General features: G+C 37.9%; 1 protein-coding gene across 1 annotated transcript in view; it reads left to right on the top strand.

Moving 5' to 3' along the window:
* The window catches only part of CPA6 (carboxypeptidase A6), a 409,345-nt gene that overhangs the window by 221,673 nt on the left and 164,197 nt on the right, over positions 1–23,475 (top strand). The window contains exon 5 of the mRNA XM_057307941.1: positions 10,628–10,703. Within this exon, the coding sequence (XP_057163924.1) occupies positions 10,628–10,703 (76 nt within the window). The remainder of the gene's footprint in view (positions 1–10,627; positions 10,704–23,475) is intronic.

The following is a 23,475-nucleotide window of genomic DNA, read 5'->3' as shown; positions in this document are numbered from 1 at the left end:
AATTCCCTCCTTTTATAAGGATACAAGTCAAACAGGATTAGGGCTCAACCCAATGGCCTCATTTTAATTGAATTACCTCTTTAAAGACCGTATCTCCATTTATTGAAGAGACCGTCTTTTCTCCATTGGATATTAATTCCTGCTTTGTCGAAGATTAGTTGACCAAAGAGTTGAGGGTCCATATCTGGGCTCTCTATTCTGTTTCATTGAGCTATGTGTCTGTCTTTATGCCAGTACCATGCTGTCTAGGTGATCACAGCTTTGTAATACAGCTTAAGATCAGGCAGTGTGATACCCCGAGCTTTGTTTTTCTTTTTCAACATTTCATTGTTGATTCGGAGTCTTTATTGGTTCCATACAAATTTTAGGATTGTTTGTTCCAGCACTTTGAAATATGCCATTGGTATTTTGATTGGGATGGTGTTGAAAGTATGGATTGCTCTGGGCAGCATAGACATTTTAACAATATTTATTCTTCTGATCCATGAGCATGGAATGTTTTTCCATCTTTCTGTGTCTTCTTCAATTTCTTTCATAAGTGTTCTGTAGTTTCTAAAGTATAGATCCTTTACCTCTTTGGTTAGGTTTATTCCAAGGTATCTTATGGTTTTTGGTGCTGTTGTAAGTGGAATTGATTCCTTAATTTCTCTTTCTACAGTCACATTGTTAGGATATGGGAAAGCAACTGTTAGTGTATAGGAAACATTGTTAGTGTATAGGAAAGCAACTGATTTCTGGGCGTTGATTTTGTATCCTGCCACATTACCAAATTGCTGTATGAGTTGTAGTAATTTTGGGGTGGAGTCTTTTGGGTTTTCTACACAAAGTATCATGTCATCTGCAAAGACAGAGTTTGACTTCTTCTTTGCCAAGTTGAATACCTTTTATTTCTTTTTGTTGTCTGATTGCTGATGCTAGGTCTTCTAGTATTACATTGAACAATAGTGGTGAGAGTGGGCATCCTTGCTGTCGTGTTCCTGATCTTAAGGGAAAAGCTCTCAGCTTTTCCCCCATTGAGAATGATATTTTTTATGGGCTTTTCATAGATGGTTTTTATGAAATTGAGGAATGTTCCCTCTATTCCTGAAGAGTTTTAATCAGGAAAGGATGCTGTATTTTGTCAAATGCTTTCTCTGAATCAATTGAGAGGATCATATGGTTCTTGTCTCTTCTCTTATTAATTTGTTCTATCACATTGATTGATTTGTGAATGTTGAACCACCCTTGCATCCCAAGAATAAATCCCACCTGGTCGTGATGGATAATCATTTTAATGTACTGTTGGATCCCATTAGCTTCAAAGAATGGTGCTGGGAAAATTGGACAGCTATATACAGAAGAATGAAACTCAACCATTCTCTTACACCATACACAAAGATAAACTCTAAATGGATGAAAGACCTCAATGTGAGACAGGAATCCATCAAAATCCTAGAGGAGAACATAGACAGTAATCTCTGTGACATCAGTCACAGCAACTTCTTTCAAGACACATCTCCAAAGGCAAGGAAAACAAGGAAAACAAAAGCAAAAATGAACTTTTGGGACTTCAAGATAAAAAGCTTCTGCACAGCAAAGGAAACAGTCAACGAAACAAAGAGGCAATATATTTGCAAATGACACTACAGATAAAGGGCTGGTATCCAAGATCTATAAAGAACTTCTCAAACTCAACACCCAAAAAACAAATAAGTCAAAAAATGGGCAGAAGACATGAACAAACACTTCTCCAAAGAAGACATATAAATGGCTAACAGACATGAAAAAAATGTTTAACATCATTAGCTATCAGGGAAATTCAAATGAAAACCACACTGAGATACCACATTATATCAGTTAGAATGGGGAAAATTGACAGGAAACAACAAATGTTGGAGAGGATGTGGAGAAAGGGGAACCCTCTTACACTGTTGGTGGGAATGCAAGCTGGTATATCCACTTTGGAAAACAATATGGATGTTCCTCAAGATGTTAAAAATAGAGCTACCCTATGACCCAGCAATTGCACTACTAGGTATTTACCCCAAAGATACAGATGTAGTGAAAGGAAGGGCCACATGCACCCCAATGTTCATAGCAGCAATGTCCACAATAGGCAAATTGCGGAAGGAGCCAAGATGTTCTTCAACAGACAAATGGATAAAGAAGATGTGGTTCATATATACAATGGAATATTACTCAGCCATCAGAAAGGATGAATACCCACCATTTGCATCGACATGGATGGAACTGGAGGAGATTATGCTAAGTGAAAAAAAGTCAAGCAGAGAAAGACAATTATCATATGGTTTCACTTATATGTGGAACATAAGAAATAGCATGGAGGACATTAGGGGAAGGAAGGGAAAAATGAAGGGGGGGAATCAGAGGAGGGGACAAACCATGAGACATTATGGACTCCGGGAATCAAACTGAGGGTATCAGAGGAGAGGGGGGTCAGGGGATGGGTTAGCCCGGTGATGGGTATTAAGGAGAGCACATATTGCATGGAGCCCTGGGTGTTATATGCAAACAGTGAATCATGGAACACTACTTCAAAAACTAATGATGTACTGTATGGTAACATAACATAATAGAAAAAAAAATTAAAGACCTTATGTCCAAATATTCACACTCAGAGATCCTGGAGGTTAGGACTTCAACATATGAATTTTGAAGGAACCCAATTCAGATATCCACTTAGACATAATGTGCTACAAAAATTCTAGGTGATTTTAACAAAACATGAAGCAAAAAAGGAAAACGGGGGAGGGGGGCTGAAAAAGTATTAAGATCTTGTTCAGGAGGGGAAAATACAAAGACTTAATTCTAGACATGAAGTATGTTAGTTTGTAAAACTTATAAGAAATCACTAAAAAAATAGACAAAAGATGCATAGCTTGCACACTACTAGATAAGAAAAATTGGCAGAGAATTAACTCCAAGAAAGAAAGAAGAAAAGGCAAGAACCCATAAAATAAAAAATAAAATAAAACCCACGCATGTATACATGTTCTAATACTAGCTAATGTATATGCCTTACCTTTTTATGCGTATTAAATTTATATTATAAAAAAGAGGGACACCTGGGTGGCTCAGTAGGTTGAGCATCTGACTCTTGATTTTGGCTTGGGTCATGATCTCAGGGTCATGAAATTGAGCCCCGAGTGAGGCTCCATGCTGAGGGTGGAGCCTGCTTGAGATTCTGTCTGCTACCCTCTGTGCTTCCCCCAACCCTGCCTGTGCTCTCTATCTCAAAACAAAACAAAAACAAACCCAAAAACCACACATATTAGGTAATATAATTAATGTGAATAAATAAAATTCTCTAGTTAAAAGTCAGAAAAATGTTCCTAAATTTTTAAAAATTTAGCATTATGATGTTTCCAAGAAACACATCTGTGTAATAAAAAGAAAGAAGAAAAAAAAAGGTGGGGGGAGAAAAAGCATAAGAAAGACATAGGTGAAACTGTCCCAACCAATCATTTGGCAAAAAAAGGAATTTAAAGAGCATTAAATAACCCATAGAAGGATTTTTCTAGATACATTTTAGGATATGGACTCTGGGAAACAAACTGAGGGCTTCGGGGGGAGGGTGGGGGAATGGGATAGGCTGGTGATCGGTAGTAAGGAGGGCATGTATTGCATGGTGCACTGGGTGTTATACGCAACTAATGAATCATGGAACTTTACATCAAAAACCAAGGATGTACTGTATAGTGACTAACATAATAAAAAAAATTATTAATAAATAAATCAAAGCTGTAAAGTTGCCAAAAAAGAAGCTTTATTCTATCCAGAAGATACAGTAGTCACGAACTTATATATACCTACATATCATCAAAATATGTGAATTAAGAGTTTTTAAGTTAAACTGACAAATACAAGATCACAGTAGGTATATTACATAAATTCTATCAAAAATTGTCAAATTTAACAGACAATAAGGATAGAAGATCTAAATAACATAATTAAACATATTTAAAAGGTATATGTAGAATTTTTAACATTTTTCAAAGTAACTTTTGATAAAGAGAAACTAAAACCACAATTATCTATCCCATTCACAATTGCATCAAAAAGAATAAAATGCCTATAAATCAAGTTAACCAAAGAGGTGAAAGATGTGTATTGAAAACTACAAGACATTAATGAAGGAATTTGAATAAGACACAAATAAGTAGAAAGACCTTCCATGTTCATGGATTGGAAGGTTTAATATTGTCAAAATGCCCATACTTCCCTAAGTAATATACAGATTCATCTGTATACCAATGGTATTTTTCACAGAAATAGAACAACAACAACAAAAATCCCAAAAATTGTATGAAATGAGACCTCAAAGAGCTAAAGTAATTTTGAGAAATAACAAATTTACCAGGCATCATATCAATCCTGGATAGCCAAATCAATCAGGTATCATACTTGTGATTTCAAAGTATACCACAAAGCAGTAATCAAAACAGCATGGTATTGGCATAAAAACACATAAATGGGACAAAATAGAGCACCTGGAAATAAACCTACACATATATGGTTAATCAATTATGACAAAGTAACCAAGAATATACTATAGAGAAAGGGTCATCTCTTCAACAGTTTCGGGAAAATTGGGCAACCATGTGCAAAAGAATGAAACTGGACTGTTATCTTACACCATACATGAAAATCAACTCAAAATGAATTAAAGATGCAAAGTAAGACCTGAAATCCTTAAACACCTAAAAGGAAACATAGACAGTAAGACTTTTGACATAGGTCTTGGTGATTTTTTGAATCTAATACGAAAAGCAAAAATAAATGGGGGGGTTACATCAAATGGAGCTTCTGCACAGTATAGAAAAGCATCAACCAAATGAAAAGTCAACCTACCAAATGGGAGAAATATACTTGCAAACCACCTGTCCCATGAGAAGCTAGTATGCAAAATAGATAAAGAATTCATACATTTCAATAGCCAAAAACTAAAAAATGGGCAGAAAATCTAAATAGACCTTTTTTAAAAAAAGATATACAGATACCCAACAAGCACATGGAAAGGTGCTCAACATCATTAATCATCAGGGTAATGCAAATCAAAACCAAAATGAAATATCACCCCCTTTTTTTAGAATGACTATCAAAAATATAAGTGTTGGCAAGGATGTGGAGAAAAGGAAGCCCTTGTGCACTGTTGGTGGGGAGTATAAACTGATACGAGCACTATGGAAATTAGTATGGAGTTTCTTTTAAAAAGTATAGCTACCATATGATCCAGCGATTCCACTTGTGGATGTTTATCAAGAGAAAATAACTCAAAAAGAGATCTGCAACCCATGTTTACTGCAGCATTATTTACAATAGCCAATATTGGAACAATCTAGAGACCATCAAGGAATGAATGGATAAAGAAAGTGATATATGTATGTGTGTGTGTGTACACAAATACACAATATGGAGTATTATTTAGTCATAAAAAAGGAAACCTTGCCATTTGTGACATGAATGAACACTGGGGGTATCGTATTAAGTGAAATAAGCCAAAGAAAGACAAATATTATGTGATCTTCTATATATGAAACCAAAAAAAAAAAAAAACAGATTGGTGGCTGTCAGATGCAGGGGATGGGGCCTGGGAGAAATTTTTTTTTTTTTAAGATTTTATTTATTTGACAGCCAGCCAATTAGAGAAGGAACACAAGCAGGTGGGATGGGAGAGGAAGAAGCAGGACAGCCAGAGGACCATGGAGCCTGATGCAGGGCTCAATCCCAGGACCCTGGGATCACGCCCTGAGACGAAGGCAGATGCTTAACGGCTAAGCCACCAAGGCGCCCCAGGAGAAATTTTTTTTTTTTTAATTTAAATGAGTTGAATTATAAAAACCTGAAATTACCAACTTGTATCTGAATATCAATAAAAATACCCCTATTAAAATATGCATAACAAAGTAGATCTAAAGAAAGAAGTACAGAATTCATAAAGATAGAAATAGAAATTATGATATACACACAAAAATATAACTTATCAATAAAAACAATGACTTTTAAAACCCAATAAAATCTTTGGAAAGTCTGATTAAAGAATTTATATTTAAAATCACAAATAACATTAAGACATAGAAAGGGGACAAAGCTAGAGATAAAGATAAAATGCCTTAAATTATAAGATGTTTTAATTAAGTTTGTTATTTATACAAACAAATGTTTTTCCAGGAAATGTAAATTGCCAAATTAACTCAAAAAGCCTGGAAGAAAACTGAATAGTCCACAAAATAATTTAAAAGGTAGGTATCTAGGGGCGCCTAGGTGGCTCACTGGTTTAAGCGTCTGCCTTCGGCTCAGGGCGTGATCCTGGCGTTCTGGGATCGAGCCCCACATCAGGCTTCTCCGCTGGGAGCCTAATTCTTCCTGTCCCACTCCCCCTGCTTGTGTTCCCTCTCTCACTGGATGTCTCTCTCTCTGACAAATAAATAAAATTTAAAAAAAAAAAAAAGGTAGATATCTAACCCCCAACTGCAAAAAAAGGGGGGGGGAAGGAGAATTGGTCCCACCTTGAATAATTTTATGGGTGTATACTACAAAAACAATCAGGGACACAGTTTCTGTGTCATTCAGTTTGTTGAGGTATATTACAAAGGTGGGAAATTTCCAATTCTATCAAGATAGCTTAATGCAGATACCAAAATCAAACAAGGGTGATTCAAAAAGAACATTTTTTTGGTTTATGAAAAGTTTATTTTTTAAAATGTCTCCCTTATGAATATAGATAGGCATAAACTCCAAAATAAGACATTAGCAAATAGAATCCAGCCATTTATTTTAAAAAGTGTTTTGAAAGTAATGTGTTAAGTGAAAAATAAAAACAAATTAGTATTATAAAATGCTATGAAACGTGTGTGTGTGCACAGTGTAAACCTAAAGGAGTCACTAATGGGTCACAAAAAATTAACGAAGGCCATTAGGGGACAATGGGAGGTTTGGTGGGGAAGAGAACTAGAAGGGGAACTTTATTTTGTGGCTGCTGTAATATTTTCATTTTTACAAGCATAGATTTATAAACTGGCTCTGTAACTTACAAAGAAATTTAGAGTTTAATAATGGAATCAATTGTGAAAGTTCATGCCAAGACCCAGAAGGAAAAATCTGGAGCTTCAGATCTGTGTCTTTCCAAAGGAATCTGACGACTCTCCAGTTGCCCATAAAACACATTCTTCCCTAGGTGTTGCAGTCAAGGCAGAGCAATAAGTACCGGGAGGCATCAGCTTCACGCAGTGTAGTCTTAGAACTTTAAAATGGGAAGGCAACGGAGTTAGTTCATTGCTCACTACTTTGATGAGGAAACTGAACCCCGGACAGACTGTAAAAGGTTAGAGAAGGTGCTCTCTTGCCAAATACTCTTCTCTGGGTGTTCTCATTACTCATTTAATACTACTTTTTAAATTGATTAAATGTGTTCGATAGGCTCATTCGTGGGGTTGTACATTAGGATCAGTAATCAACTTGCCACTTGGTGCTAGCATTATAGCGACATACCTTATTTGTCCTGCAAGGCAAGGGGACAAAATTTAAGTATTCATGAGTGATTCGTTATCTGGAATACTCTGCATCTATATAACATCCTTAAACTGTGATTTAAAATGCCTATGTTTGGGGCCTTGGGTGGCACAGCGGTTAAGCGGCTGTCTTCGGCTCAGGGCGTGATCCCGGCGTTATGGGATCAAGCCCCACATCAGGCTCCTCCACTAGGAGCCTGCTTCTTCCTCTCCCACTCCCCCTGCTTGTGTTCCCTCTCTCGCTGGCTGTCTCTATCTCTGTCAAATAAATAAAATCTTTTAAAAAAATAAATAAAAATAAAATAAAATAAAATGCCTATGTTCTCTATGAAAACTTCACATAGGTTCCCATAGAAATATCTGATTTACAAACACATGCGCATAAGAGCAGCTAGTTGCCCAGTCAGCTCCCTAACCTCAACCCCCAAGCAGATCTTGGATTCTCTGAACTTAATCTCAAAGGGCCAAGGGGTCTTATATTGATGTTGCCACCTAGCGGTTGAAAAAAACCATCAGTTATAAGGAAAGCCGCTGCATTCACCTTCGATAGTTGTGCAAAGCTAGTTTTTCTCTGAGTTCCAGGAGCTACTGTACTTGCTGAAATCTTCCTGAGTGTAGTACTGAATTATTGTTCGCCACTTCAAAAAAAAAAAAAAGACCAGCTATCAGATCTAGGGAGAGCAAGCTTTCTGTTTGGTGGAACAAATGGGGCATTTGGGGGATATTTGGTTTTGTATGCTGAATGGAATACTCTTGTTGGTTTTGGTTACTGGTTAGTCTAATAAAATTTATGGGTTTGCAAAACATGACATTACATGGGTTTTCCTAAATAACTTTCCTTATTCTCTGCTCTCTGATAAGGAATCAAACACATTTCTCAAGTCACACCTGAGAATTTCTGCAAGCTGTGATGAAGTGAACTTTTTGTGATAAAAGTGACAAACCTGGGTTTGAGCAGTCACTTTCAGAGGTAAATAATCCTAGGCATGGTCACCTTTTATCCTAAACTCACAGAAGAGGAACCAATTACCAGGTTGAATTATCCATCATTTAAAAAAAAAAAAAATCTTCCTATGGCTGTAAAACAGCTACAGATTGCTTTCTTTGCACTCTTGAGGAGCTGATAGGGCCCCAGATGGAGGTGTTTTTCAGCAAGCTGTCAAGTGATCCATCCCTCAAAAACAACCGTATCACCCAGTGGAGTTGCCTTTCTCTGCCAAGAATTATATTGGGTCAGGTGGGAGAGTCCAGGATATGATGAATCCAGGAAAAACAAAGGACAGAAAATTGTGCACCAGAAATGAAAAAGAGAAAAGGTGTAAATTACATTTGAATTCTAAAGATCGTATTTGGAGTTGTTTCACAGTGACTTGCTGATTTTTTTCTTTGCCACTACTTTCTTTTATTCTTTCTGGAAAAATAGACTTCATGGCATTGATACCGAGGGGTGCTTTTGTGTGATTTTGAAGAAACTAAAGTGACATATTAGGATAGTAGTGCCCGAAACATACTAAATTATCACCAAGCCAAGGGCCTTTTAATGCATAGGACTAAAGAAGATATAACGGGATCATTTGAAATAACAAAGCTGAAGTGATTGGAAATGAACACAAAGCCCTAATGAATAATTTTCCAACAAATCCGGAAGCTTCCCTTGTGGTTCAATGACTTCCATATTAATCTTACCTAGCCTTGGACACTGCTATTCATCTAAGTAGTAAACCCATGGAAAAGTGTGCATATTCCGTTCTTACTCCAGTATAACTTTGAGGTTGAAGAGATAAGTTGTGGGTGAACTGCTAGAGTTTTTGTTACGTGCTGTGTGTGTGTGTGTGTGTGTGTGTGTGTGTGTGTAGTATTAATCTACTTTATCTTCAGTCATTGTAAAATGCTGTAGAGGGCTATGAAAAATATTCCTCTTGTACTCCATTTAGTTCAGGGAACTCTTTTCCTCTAGAAACCAATTATTCTCAATGATCTCCTTTATACCAATCCATTAATAAATACTTAATAACTACACTCTATGCAAAATACCATTTTTGATTTTGAACCATTTGTGATTATTATATACTAGAGCTGTGCTTTCCAACCTGTCCTCATCATGACATAAAAATGATAATAGCTGTCTGACACACCTTGGGGGGAGGTCACCGCTATAGAGAACTCTCTGGCAGATAGCACGACTCATCCAGTCTTCTTAAATAATTCACGATCTTTACTGAAAGAAACTTTTAGAGTGTTCAAATATAATTTCAGCTGTGGTACAATTTTAATGGCAGTAAAAAATTTTAAATTTTTATCACTTAAAAATTTTATAGCCGTTGATATCTTGTGGCACACTTGAAACAGTTGGTGGCCCTCCAGTTTGGCCCCATATGCACTTGGGAAGTTCTATACTACAGAAATAAGATGGCCAGTAGAGATGAGCTTATCTTTACTGTTTTCAGTGTAGGAAGATTCCAAACCAGAAATTTTCCGTAGTGTATAGATTTCATATGCTCTCTTACTGAAAGTCACATTCCTTTTAAGCATTGAGTTTTTCAAGAGAGTGTTTTTACTTCTGTCATCAGAAATTTCTTATTTGGTATCTGCTCTGAGCTATTCATGAAAGTTTGGCCCTGTTACCATTGTTCTTGTGTTTTTGGCCTTTCTCTGCTTAAATGTGAGTATGTAATCTTTAAAAGCTGTTGGAAAAACCAGTCGTTTTAAGGCAGGGGGAAAAAGGCCAATGTGGGGCTCCTGGGTGGCTCAGTCAGTTAAGCCTCTGACTCTTGATTTTGGCCCAGGTAATGATCTTGGGGTTGTGAGATCAAACTCCACACTCAGCGGGGAGTCTGCTTGAGATTTTCTCCCTCTCCTCCAGCCCTCCCCCCTACTCTCTCTCATTTTCTCTCTCTTTCTCTCTCACAAATCTTTAAAACAACAACAATGTGAGCTGAGAGTAACAATAACTGGATAAAATACCTGCTGGTCCAGGTATTGCTGGTATTGGTCCAGGCCAGAGTTTTGCTCTTTTTATTCTTAATTGCAGAGTTAGTTTAAGAGGTAAGCAGTAGGGCTGGCTAAATCCTTAGTTTTAAAAGGTAAATAACACCATTTTTTTTCCTTTCTTACAGTGATAAGGTGATTAGACTTATTCCCGATACAGAAGAAGAAGCAAATGCACTGAAGAAAATATACCACCAACTTAAGGTAAGAGAGCTTCTATTCACTTATCCCTTATGCCTGTAATATGTTTACAAGGCTTTGCTGATGGGAGTTGAAAAAGTGGAATTAATTAGCCAAGGGGGAAAAGTGCTAAGAGAGATAACTTGAAAGAGCTTTGAAAGGATACGTTAAGGTTACTCAAATATGATGTATCTTACCCATTATCTATTTATGAGTTCATTTATTTTCCATCTCCTTTAGTAGAATGTAAGCGTCATGAGAGAGCTTTCGTCTACTTTTCTCATTGCTGTAATGTCAGTGTCAGGAATATACTACAAGTTCAGTAAATGTTTTTTGTTGTTTTTAATGAGTGAGTGAATTTCACTTATAATTTTCCAGAGCTTCACTTTTCCTTCTTAAAATTTTCCTGCTGATCACCTATACTTCCATTCTAATTAAACTCAAGCAGAAGTGAATTGAGGAAAATAAATTCAAGTTAATTAATTTTGGTATGTTTCAGTGGGTCTGATAAGAAAATTCTGTTGGCCAAGTTTGAAGGGCTCTGATTATTTAATCTTCAGTGAATTTTGTGGATTTGAGAGAGAGAGAATTTCTCATCTCCCTAATACTGCATATAACTGAGTGTTAGCTTTAGCTAGAAAGTTATGATTAGAGGTGTGATGATGGACTCTTTTCTATGCCTACAAAGAACAGAGGCAAGGCCATAAAATATGGGATGGTTTAGCTTCTTTTTAACAATTAGCAAAGCAGATTATCAAGAAGGCCTTCTTAATCTCCAAAATGGGATAGAAAATCGTGTGTCCTAAATGCCTGGAGAACATTCCTACCTGGAGAAGATGTTAGGGGGGTAAGAGAGGAGGGATAGACTCAGTGGCTTCTGGAGATATTTAAATTATCAAATTTTTGGTCTTTTATTGTTGGGTTGATTTTTCTCTTTGACATCTTTCCTTTAAATATTGAATGTATTTACAAATGAAGTATTGAACTTGGAGTTTATTCATTTCCTTTCTTTCTCCTCATTCCCAGCTTTTACACATGCACTGTCTAATTTAAGCTTGGGTCTCATTACAAGGGCTCAAAGTGAAAATGCAGGAGATCACCCCAAATTGTGATTGTATCCGGTACCAGAGAGACTGCTCACCAGACATTTCCTAAACCTCTTCTTCTCAAAGGAATCTCTGCTTCGGGATACTGACATGAACTTTCCTATGATCATTACCCCATTATAGAATTTTCAGCAGCAATAAGTGAACAGCCTATCAGGGACTGAACATTTGCAAAGAAGCAAAGCAGTTTTTGAATGGAAGCTCCCATCTCCATTAAAATTGTGTTTTAGATACACCATTGGAAAAAAATAGAATAGCTACTTTAGACCAGGGAGTCCAGTATTTCAGAGAACAAATACTCTTAACCAAGTATTTGGGAAAAAATATTTGTGAAAGAATCCCCCCCAACACACACACACCATTTGTAAGTATATTTACATGGTAGGTCTTACAAAGTTATAAAAAGAAAATCTCATAGTTCTATATGTGAAAAGCACTTGTCATTATCAAAAGTAATAAAATTTCATCAGTGAGGACTGGAAGGGTTACTTAAAAATTCTTCTAAATCGTAGTAGATGGAACAAAAAGATGTTGAGCATAAAAAGGATTGTGGACATTGATGAGAACACATTATATTGTGCCCTTTTCTGTACACACTTCTGTATACGCTTAAAAAATCCTGAATATTTTCATTTAGTCCTTGAGGAAAGGTAGTGATCTGGGGGAGGAAATGGTTTGAATGTTGAAGGAGCTTAGAGGACAAGTAAGAGAAGGGAAGGAAAGGTGTCTGGTTAGGAAGAGGGGAGCAGAGTGAAGGGAAGCAAGGGAGTTAATATCAGAATGTTGACGGTGCTCTAGTGGTTCCACACCAGAGAGAATTACATCCAGCCCCTCTGAGTCACTCTGCACCAGTCATAATCAGTGCTTCCTATAAATTGTCTCCTTTTAACAGCTATGAGGTGGGTACAGTTATTGCTGTTTTACAGCTGAAGAAATTAGGAGACACAGAGGTTAAGTAACTTGCTCTGGATCACAATGTGGCATTGGAGCACATATCCAGATAGCTCCAAACCCTCTAGAAGCCACATAATGCCTGCCTCCTGCCTCTAGTCTGTTTATTCTGATCATTTTCCCAATGGAGAGGAATGAGGCCAAGTTTGCTGGGCAGTGGAGCCTGGGTTCAATGTGTATATATATTATCATGTTCTCATTTTCTTTATTCCTTGAGTCACCAATACCACCCCCAGGTTCAGAGATTTGCAAGACTCACAATTCAGCCAATAATCCTACTCACAGCTATGATTTATTATAACAAGCAGATACAAAGCAAAACCAGCAATGATAAAAAGCACATTGCATGAAGTCCAGGAAAAACCAGGCACAGGCTTCCAAGAAGTGTTTCCCTGTGGAATTACACAGGATGTTCTTAATTCCCCCAACAAGGAGCTGTGATAACATACATGAAATAATGTCTGCCAGGGAATCTCATTATAGACTTAGTGCCCAGGGTTTTTACTGGGGCCTAGTCAGGTAGGCCCCCTCTGCCAAACACATACCAAAACTCCAGATTCTCCAAAGGAAAGCAGGTGTTCAGCATGAACTGTATTGTTTGCACAGTTTAGGTGTGCAGTGAACCACTCTTCTCAGTTAGATTTCAGGAGGGATCCTGCCACCCTAAGTTTCCAGATGCCAGCTAATGGCCACACTTGCAAGCAGGCCTTTCTAAGAACAGCAGTTTCAGTCCTGCTGTGTTAATTTTTCTGCACATTTCTTCATTTCTTTTTACCAAAGAAATAGTTTTATTGGGTTGAAATTTGAAGCACTGAGCTTAAATACATTTCTGTCTAAAAGCATCATGTTAACTGGATGTCATTTTAAATTCAAATGATTTCATCGAGTGATCCACTTGGGCCACTGAAAGCAATTCTGGCCAGGCAGAGAAGGCATCCTGCAGAGAAGAAAGAAGATGACTGTCTGTCATCTTATGCCCTGTGGAGTTGATGGGATAGAACTGGCACTGTTGTTAACAGCTCCTTTGCACACCCCATGCACTGTCTCCAAAGGGAAGGGAGCTTTTAGTTGCTTCCTTTTCCCTGAAGCACAGTGTGGTAGGCAGAATTCTAAGATGGCACCAAAATTTCTGCTCCCTGGTGTATACACCCTGCATAATCTCTCCTCTGAGTCTGGCCAGGGCCTATGAATATGATAGGATGGTCATTTCCTTGATAGATTACATTATGTGACACAAGGGAGATAACCTGGTGTGGGCCTCACCTGATCAGTTGAGCCATTTAAAGGCAGAGCTTTTCAGGGATGCCTGGGTGGCTCAGTCGGTCAAGCATCCAACTCTTGATTTTGGCTCAGGTCGTGATCTCAGGGTCATGAGATCTAACCCTGCATTGGGCTCCACAGTCATCAGAGAGTCTGCTTGGGATTCTCTCGCTCTCTGTTCATTCTCTCTGTGTGAAATAAATGAAGGAAGGAAGGAAGGAAGGAAGGAAGGAAAGGGAAGGGAAGGGAAGGGAAGGGAAGGGAAGGGAAGGGAAGGGAAGGGAAGGGAAGGGAAGGGAAGGGAAGGGAAGGGAAGGGAAGGGAAGGGAAGGGAAGGGAAGGGAAGGGAAGGGAAGGGAAGGGAAGGGAAGGGAAGGGAAGGGAAGGGAAGGGAAGGGAAGGGAAGGGAAGGGAAGGGAAGGGAAGGGAAGGGAAGGGAAGGGAAGGGAAGGGAAGGGAAAGGAAAGGAAAGGAAAGGAAAGGAAAGGAAAGGAAAGGAAAGGAAAAGAAAAGAAAAGAGAAAGAAGTATTTCCTCCAGCTGTTGAAAGAGAAAGAAGTCAAAGAAGTGCTCCCCCTGGTCTCAAAGAAGAATCAAACTGCCATGTTGTGAACTGTCCACAGGAGCCATGTGATAAATGCTGCTGGCCTTGAGGAGGTGAGAGCCACCCCCAGCTGATAAGCAGCAAGGATATGGGGATGTCAGTCCTACAACTACAAGGAATTGAATTCTGCCACAACCATCTGAGCTTGGAAGATGACCCTGAGATCCAAATGAGATCACAGCCCAACTGTTATCTTGCTTTTAACCTAGTGAGACCCTGAAGAGAATCCAGGCTACTGTGCCTGGACCTGTGATCTACAGAACTATGAGATGGTAAATGGCTGCTCAGTTGTGGTAATTTTCTCTGCAGCAATAGAAAAGCTACAGAAATATGACAAATAGAAAAGCAATAGGAAAATCATACACATGATGAGGTAACAACCTTACATCCTGACCTTTTGATGGCTCTTAGTTTAATAGCATATATGGATGCTTTAAGTTAATTTTTCTGACTTCATTGGCTATAACTAAGCATCTTTGGAAAAGTGAAAAGTGAGCGGGATACATGCTTAGGCTATAAATTCACAATGTCTTATCCAAAACATGAACAAATGCAAAATGTCTGTGCAATGTTGAGTGAAACCTGAGAAGGTGCGGTCACAGCATAGCTAATTAGACCTAGAACCACTGTTACAAAGCTGGTTACTTTCCTAATTAAATTTTATGGTTTTGCTGGAGAATTAAAACAAGAAAGCTAAACAGAAAACCATGCCTCCAGAGAAATGGATTGAGAAAGCACCAACCAATTAAATTGTTAATTAAGAGCATAGCCATGATTTAAATAAAGTTATGATGGAAGGGAGTTTGCAGGTGAGTAAAATTAGGGTTTGAACACCATGTTCTGCCTACATTTCTTCATTAATTCTTTGTGCTCTGAAGTAATAGAGATGCTTTATGTAAGATCACAAAATTTCTATGTAGAATTTGCAGATTCTGTTAAAAGAAAAATTAATGATGCTTCTGTTTCCAGTTTTCTCATTCAGAGAGCTTTCAGATTAAAAACTGTCCTGTATCCAAAAGTCTGACATTTTTTCAAACTAAAACATAGCCTCAAAAATTAGTTGGATTGTCAGGTACCATTGAGTGGGATGTCAAGAATTGTAAAATTCCATGGGGAAAAAACGGCATCATCCCTTCTCCTTCGCTTGTATGTGAAATTCGCAGCTGCCTTTCCCAGGTGTGACTCTCCTTCCTCAGCACTGTGCTGAAGTTGTTCTCTAATCCTTCTTGGTCCTCTCCCATGTCATACACTTGGATCTACAGGAGCTTTGGAATACTTGCAGTCCCTGCAACTTTAAAAGGTCTAACATCCAACTGGACAGTTAATTGATTGGGGACCTTGTGAGGAAGAAGATGGGTGATGGAACAAATGACTCCAATAGCATGAATTCTCATTTTCATTAGGAACTGATGGTGCCATTATAGGCATATCTCTTAATCATGGCTATGGTAGGCAGAATTCTAAGATGGTCCTCAAGATTCTTGGCCCTAGTATATACGCACCTGCTCCCAGGTATCCCATCAAACACTAATCTAGGTACAGCTGTAAAAGGATTTTGCAGATATAAGTAGGGTTCCAAATCATTTGACATTTTAGCAGGGAGATTGTCCAGGTGGGCCTGACCTTATCATGGAGAAATAAGTGTTTTCTCTAGCTGGCTGCAAAAGAGGAAATCAGAGAAATGCACTCCTGCTGGCCTAGAGGAAATCAAACATCCCTGCTGAGAACTGCCATGTAGCAAGAAATTGCAGGGGGCTCTAGTTGTTGAGAGCTGTTCCCAGTTGACTAGAGGGAAAGCAGGGACAGACCTCAGTCTATAGCCACAAGGAAATAAATTTCACCAGCACTGGGGAGAATGTAAAAAGATCCTGAGTCCTAGATGAGACCACAGCCTGAGCTGACACCTTGATTTCAGCCCTTTGGCACCCTGAACAAAAAATCAAACATTTCACCAGTGAAATGGTGAAATAATAAAACAAAGCTGCTAAATTTGTGGTTATTAAGCAATAAAATTTAATACGATGGCCTTAAACAGCCAGTGACTTGGTGAGCTACCTGAATACAGAGGAGCATTATAAATGATATTGAAAGATAAAAATGAAGAAATCTAAATTTAAGTCTGTCAATATGTTTGGGGTGGGAAATAGCATTTCCATCTTTTTTGTTAAAGGCTTTGTAAAGTAATAAAGCAACATTACTTTTGCTTTCTCTGGCATGATTTTTGAAAGAAAACATTTCCCATAATCCAGGCAGATGTCCATATGTGGTTATGGATTAAATTTCAGGAACATAAATTTCAGATGTGGCATATAGTTTTCTGTGTGTGGCTATTGGTAATTAGTCAACTCAATAACAAAACATTAAGAGAAACAATACAATATGTGGAAAAAACAGGAATACATTAAAAACATTCTTTCAAAAGTAAAAAACCTATGGCATTTTTATGATGGTTACCTTAGTGATTATTTACTCAACTAGGTAGACAACATGACCTTGGGCCAATGCCATAGTATTTTTAAGTTGACTATGTTTCCTTTGTTTGTAAGACTTTCCAGTTTCAGGGTTTAAACAACCCAGTTTGAGACTAGCTTTTAAACTTTAAAGTAGTCACTCTTAATGGATGATACTAACTGCCATAACTAAAGTTCTTGTAACTGGACAGTTTAGGAAGTCAGGTCCAGCACAATCTCCCATGGAAGGTGATCTTAGCCAGGATTGTTCATGCATCTGCCATCACCTGCCATTGCTTCACTCATTTCTAGTGGTTGGCAGGCTGTGAACGGAGATGACAGGACAATTGTACTGTGTGTCTCTCATCATCTAGCTGGTTAGCCTGGGTTTACTGACTCAGGGCTCACAGGGATCCAAGACTAAGAGCAAACTGAGAAAACTGGAACCAAAGCTTGGAACTCCAATTACAACACTTCTGCCACATTCTACCAGCCAAAGGAAGTCACGGGGCCAGCCCAGATTCAAGGGATGGAAAAACAGACTGATTCTTGATGAGATGATTGCAAGTTGTGGAAACATCGGAAAAACCTGTGGTCATTTTTGTAATCCACTCCATCCTCCACCCACATATCCATTCTAGTCTGTTGTGGGATCCAGTGTGGAAGATGGCAGCAACTTACTTCTCTGCTTTCTCGTTGCCACAGTTTTGGCCCTGATCTTCCATTTGCATCACACCAGTTTCCCAAATTGCTTTTCTGTCACCTCACATATGACTCCTATTTATTCTCCATACTGTAGCCAAGGTGATCTTTCTGAAATAAAAAATTAACCGTGTTACATCTTTATTTAAAACCTCTTAAGTGTCCCCATTGTCAGCAGCAGTAATTCCCAGCCCGGATTGCTCATCAAATCACCTAGTACGATTATACTTGGCCCCACTGCCAGACATTGACTAGATTGCTCAGCTCGATTATTAGTATATTTTTAAAACCTCCCTAGGTGATTCCACATGTAGCTAGGGAAATAAAGCACTGACCTAGGGTATAAACTTCAAGCTCTTTGCCATGACCCAGAGGGCCCTTCAAAACCATACCCAGCCTGCCTCTCAAACATTTCTCAGCCTCCATCGCTATTCTTGGCTCAGTGTTTATTACCCTAGCCATGCTAAATTGATTGTAGTTTCTCTCCTAACTGCCTTTTCTTAAGCTATTCCTCTTCTCTGGAATGTTGTTCTTCTCTTAGTCCACTTGGTGAATATCTTTAAAGACTAGGTTAAAGCATCCACTTCTTGAATTCTTTGACCCTCACTAAATTCTACCCTGTTGTATCTTAACATTTATGTCACTTTATGCTTATGGTATCTTTTCTCTCCCATTTCATCCCCACTAAAATGAGTTTCTTACAGATCTGAGACTTAATGGATCTCTGAATTGTGTATGGTGAATAGGCAGCCTTTGATGGAAGAAAAGAGTGACTCCAGCTGGTGCTAAAAAGACGTTTTGCACAGTCAGACCCCCAGGAACATAGCCCAGCTGAGACTTAGACCATTACTCCTTGACCCCCCACCTTGAGTTTCCCTTTTTTTTTTCTTCTTTTTCTGTTCTTTACAGGTCACCCTTTGCAATTATTCTCATGATTTCACCTGGAAAAATAACAAGGTTTGAGCATATGGTTTGTGCTTTATCAAATGTGAATTTCTCACCATTTCCACTTTAAAGGACATTACCGCATGATCAAGGATACAGGAATAGAGGAAGTTCTTTTTTTCAGGGGCAGTGAGGGGGCTTCTTGTTGACTAACAGGTTTCTATCAAGTATACAGACTGTACTTTGGTGCCATTTCTTGGACCCATGAATTTAGACTAACCTTTGCATATTCATCAGCCACAACCACAAAGTCTTTGCTTGATTAAAGGAGTTTCCTGTTTTCTACCATGTTTTTTTCTAGCTACATAAATGTGGAATGATTTCTGCTGCCTTACTGGGTTTTAGAGGTCCTTGTTAGAATGAATCCTGGACCACAACCATTTTTAGGGAAATGTGTTCTCCCCTGATGACTGATAGAAGGGTACAAGCATGTAAATGAGTATCAATGACCTATGGGAATTGACTATCACAATCCGAATGCATTTATTAAATATACATGTGAGGTCTTGTACAGGTCAAATGTGGAAAGCAATTAGCATGGTAATTAATAGGAGGATGACCTCTGGAGATATACTTTTTGGGTTCGTAGTCAAACTTCTCCATGTACTAGTTATAGGAGTGTCAGCAAATGACCTAATTTAATTTTGCTGTGCCTCCAGTCTCTAATCTGTAAAGTGGAGAAATCCAGAAAGAGTTGATCATCCAGTAATTCTCAATCCAGTAAGGGGTATACGATATATAAACAAATAGCTGCAGAATAGAGAACCCCCAAAAGCATACTACTTATCATTCTTCTTTGGATAGGATCAGTTTCTGACTCCTCTTTTTTCCCCTGGTGGCTGGCAGTAATAGGCACTCAACAAATCTTGAATGAATGAACAAATGAAATTAATTCATCCGTCAAGTTGCCTGAAAGTATAAAAACAACTATAACTTGGATTCTAAACAAGAGCATATGTAGGGCTGAATAAATATTCAAAAGATCAAAACAATGAAAATATAAGCAGAAAGAATTACTGTAGAACAATGGGTTTAAGGATTCAAGGAACAGGAAGGGTATGAGTTAGGGGGAAATTATCCATCTCTTCAATTACTAAAGTTTTATGGAGGAAGTAGGATTTCTGTAAAAGCCTGATAAGTTTCTTGAGAAAACCATCTCTGAGATACACAATCTTGTATTAGAGCTTCATGTAACTTTCAGATTTTGCCTTGGGGTATTGACTAATTCAATGAATACAATACTAATTACCAGAAATATTTTAACTTGAAAATCAGAATTCAGGTGTTCTGCTTAGGAGTCATTTTGGTTTTTTTATATAATCAGAAATGTCTGTATCTCTTTAAGCCTCTGATATACTTGATTAACAAATCAATTCCTTTCTTTTAACCTAAAAACAGCTCTTAGGGATGCCTATATGGCAATTCTCTGTGCCCTAAAAAAATTTGGAGCAGCTTTTGCATATTCATCAGCCACAACCACAAAGACTTCGCTTGATTAAAGAAGTTTCCTGTTTTCTACCATTTTGTTTTTCTAGCTGTATAAATGTAAAGTGATTAAAATTCCCATGGTCCCACAAATATATTTCTTAGATCTTTTCCTGATAATTGCATTTGCTTTGAGGCTATGTGATCATGAGTGTTCTATTCTTTCACATTTCAGTCACATTTTGAAAACGGACTATGATCTAAGATTCAGTATCCTGTTTTTGAGAAAAGGAAAGGTACAGAGCATGGAACATAATCTAGTAGGGGAAAAAACATGGACCCAATATAGGGATTGGTGATCTTTAATAGGTGGACAAATTCACTGGATGCCAGCAGGCTAGAGCTGGTCTAGAGGAAACTGCTCACTATTCTTGATTTATAATGTTTTAAACAACTAAGCATGTTTTATCTTAGTATATTTAAATAACTGACAGCAAACCTTAAAAGTTTTTTTCTAATATGGAAATTTGAATAATGGAGATGATGCTATGAGATTGGAGAACTATTGGCAATGAGTACAGAATTTCTATTTTAACAAATCTAAGGTTGACTCTACATATCACAGATCGTATTTATCATATGCATTTTTTTAAAACACTTGGGAAAACACTTTACAGATTATAAAGAAAACACAGCAGTGATTTTAGAATAACAAAATCTCTTAGGGTTGCCTAATTTCTTTCAGGAGTATAAGAGCTCTTACTGGTCAAGAGATCAGTTGATCAAGGTTGGTCAAGATAAATGATATATACTGAATGTTGAGCTTCACAAGACTCAGGATATTGCCTAGAATAATTTATTCCTTGATAAGTTATACAAATAAGGTATGTATCATGCAATCACAAATGGATTTAATCTCAGATGAGGAATAAAAGAGACATGAGCAATAAGTTAATTCTCTCACCAGTAATATTTAGCATCTTTTTCTTCATCAAACCTATGAATAAGGGTCCCTAGAGAATGTCCATTAAGCCAGAAAATGGCATCAATGGATGAGAAGGGAGCACTTACTTGAGAGGGTTATAATCAGAATTCTAGGTAATTTCAATGAAACAGAAGGTTCAGAAACACAGAAATTAAAGTTATCTTAAGGACAAATGCAGAATAGAGCTTGCCAATTTTTAGACTATTAGTCACATAGAAAGGAAACATCAAAGATTATAGGGAAATGTGGCCGTACCATGAATAAACAGTGCGAAATTGCACATCTATAAGCTGGTGTACTTATTAGGATATAAGTACTCTGGGCTTTCAGAGATTCCTGCAGTGACCTTTCTGTGGTAGATTGTTATACAACAAAACTGCATTTTCTCTTCCTGGGCACTATATGTCCAACCTCCCCTTCAATTGAGTATGTCCATACAACTGGGTATATGCATGGGAATATACACAAAAGTGATGTGGCCCTTTCTGAACCAAGACTCTATAGAAAGGAAGTTTTCCCTCCAAACCTTTTCTCCTCTTCTGCCTGAATGACAGTAATAATAGGGCCCAGGAGGATGGAGCCATGACATGGAAAATTTCTGGATCCCTGAATCACCACAGAGAGAAAAAGCTGTCCACCCACGAACATCCACCTTTGTTATGACCAAGGAACAAACTTCTCTTGTATTTGAGTCATGATATTGTACTTGAGCATTATAGGGGAGAAAAAATAATTTTCTCTCTACCCTCTGAGTTCTTAGCTGAGACCCTCTGTAATTAAAAATTTTTTAACAAAAAAATAGAAGTTCATTAACATGTATACTTGATATACTGTCCCCTAAGAGGTCTATATTCACTCTTCCCTTTCTCTATTAAGATGTCATTTAAGTCTGATTTGCAAGCTACCCTGAGGTTACTCACTTTTTCCTGGGAATCTCCCATGAATGGGCCTTTCAGAGAATAGGTGGGAGGTATGATAGTCTGTGACAAGGTTTATCTGTGTGTGGTACCATCTTCTAGTCTCTCCTGTGACACTTTTCTTGTTGATGAAACTCCTGGTGAGGGGATTTATGACACATCCTTTGAGAGGATGTGTTTTTAGACTGATAAGAGGAGTAAAGAATCTCTTCATTTGCTATTTTCAAGTGCCTTTAACTCAAAATAATCAATACACCAAAGCAGTATACTTTGAGGTAGCATGTTCTAAATTCCTTTAGTCATATTTTGGGGTGGAATATTTTGCTACCTTTCAGCATCATCACAACTAATACTGAAGATGGTGTATTAGAATGCTAACTTAAGAAAAAAATATATGGCATTAGCTTAGCAGTTGGGAAGTAGGTGGAAGGAACATAGATATCACAATCTGGAGAGAAAAGGCCAGTATTATGCAATAACACCACTTTTGGTAACATTTAGTAAAACTATCAGCTATACTTGGAAGACAAAGAAAATGCCTATTTATCCTATAGCTCTGAGGAAACTCCTTGCAAATACCTAGAATATTAGCATGTGTTGGTTTTTCCCATTGTTTACATAAAAGTATTATAAGAAAGAGCTAAGTTCAGGCAAGAAGTGACCAGTTTATAAGCAGAAGTAAAAAGAAATTGGGAGTACAAAAGGGCAGGGAAAAAAAACCAAATCACTTCTACATCCTAAACACAAGAAAATAAGACCAAAAAAGGTCCATTAAGATTTATCCGGTTTGCAAGGTGACTTAGATTTAGGGAGTTACTTCTCTACCTTTCCACTCCAGGCTCATCTCTAAATCACCACATGTCAGGAAACCACCCACCAGCAAGGAACAGCTGTCTCAAAAATGAGAAAAAACTATTGAGTTAGAGCCCGGCTACACTCTGGGTCCATTTGCCAAAGCTGGTGTTACTTTAACAGAGCTAGTACCTCTAAGATTGACCCATCTCTGGGACTCCTAACCATAAGCTCTATGGACCCACTGAATATGACAATCTAAAAAAGCTAGCATAGCTTGAGAGCTTACAAACATGTTCAGTCTCTCAGCAGATCTTAATTCAATTCTCTATGTTGGGCATTGTGTGAATCACAGTCTGGGCTGTGGGGATACATCAGTGAATAGAAACTGGACCTTCAGACCAATGAGCTCAGAGATATTCATTAGTCATCCGGGGGGGGGGGAACTCTACAGATTTATTCCAAATTTATCACTTACATATATTTATATAGCCGAACTTGTTTATCCACTATTCCGCAAATATGTCCCATATGTCTCAGTCTTAAGACTTGTTTATACAGATGTATAAATGTATTCCAAAATGTATATTAAGTGACTGCCATGTGGGAGGCATTGTTCTGGATGCTGAGGGCTACAGCAATAAACAAAAATCAATAATC

The sequence above is a fragment of the Ursus arctos genome, unplaced genomic scaffold (genome assembly GCF_023065955.2).
Source record: "Ursus arctos isolate Adak ecotype North America unplaced genomic scaffold, UrsArc2.0 scaffold_6, whole genome shotgun sequence".
Lineage (NCBI taxonomy): Eukaryota > Metazoa > Chordata > Mammalia > Carnivora > Ursidae > Ursus > Ursus arctos.
This window is presented reverse-complemented; position numbering and strand designations above follow the sequence as displayed.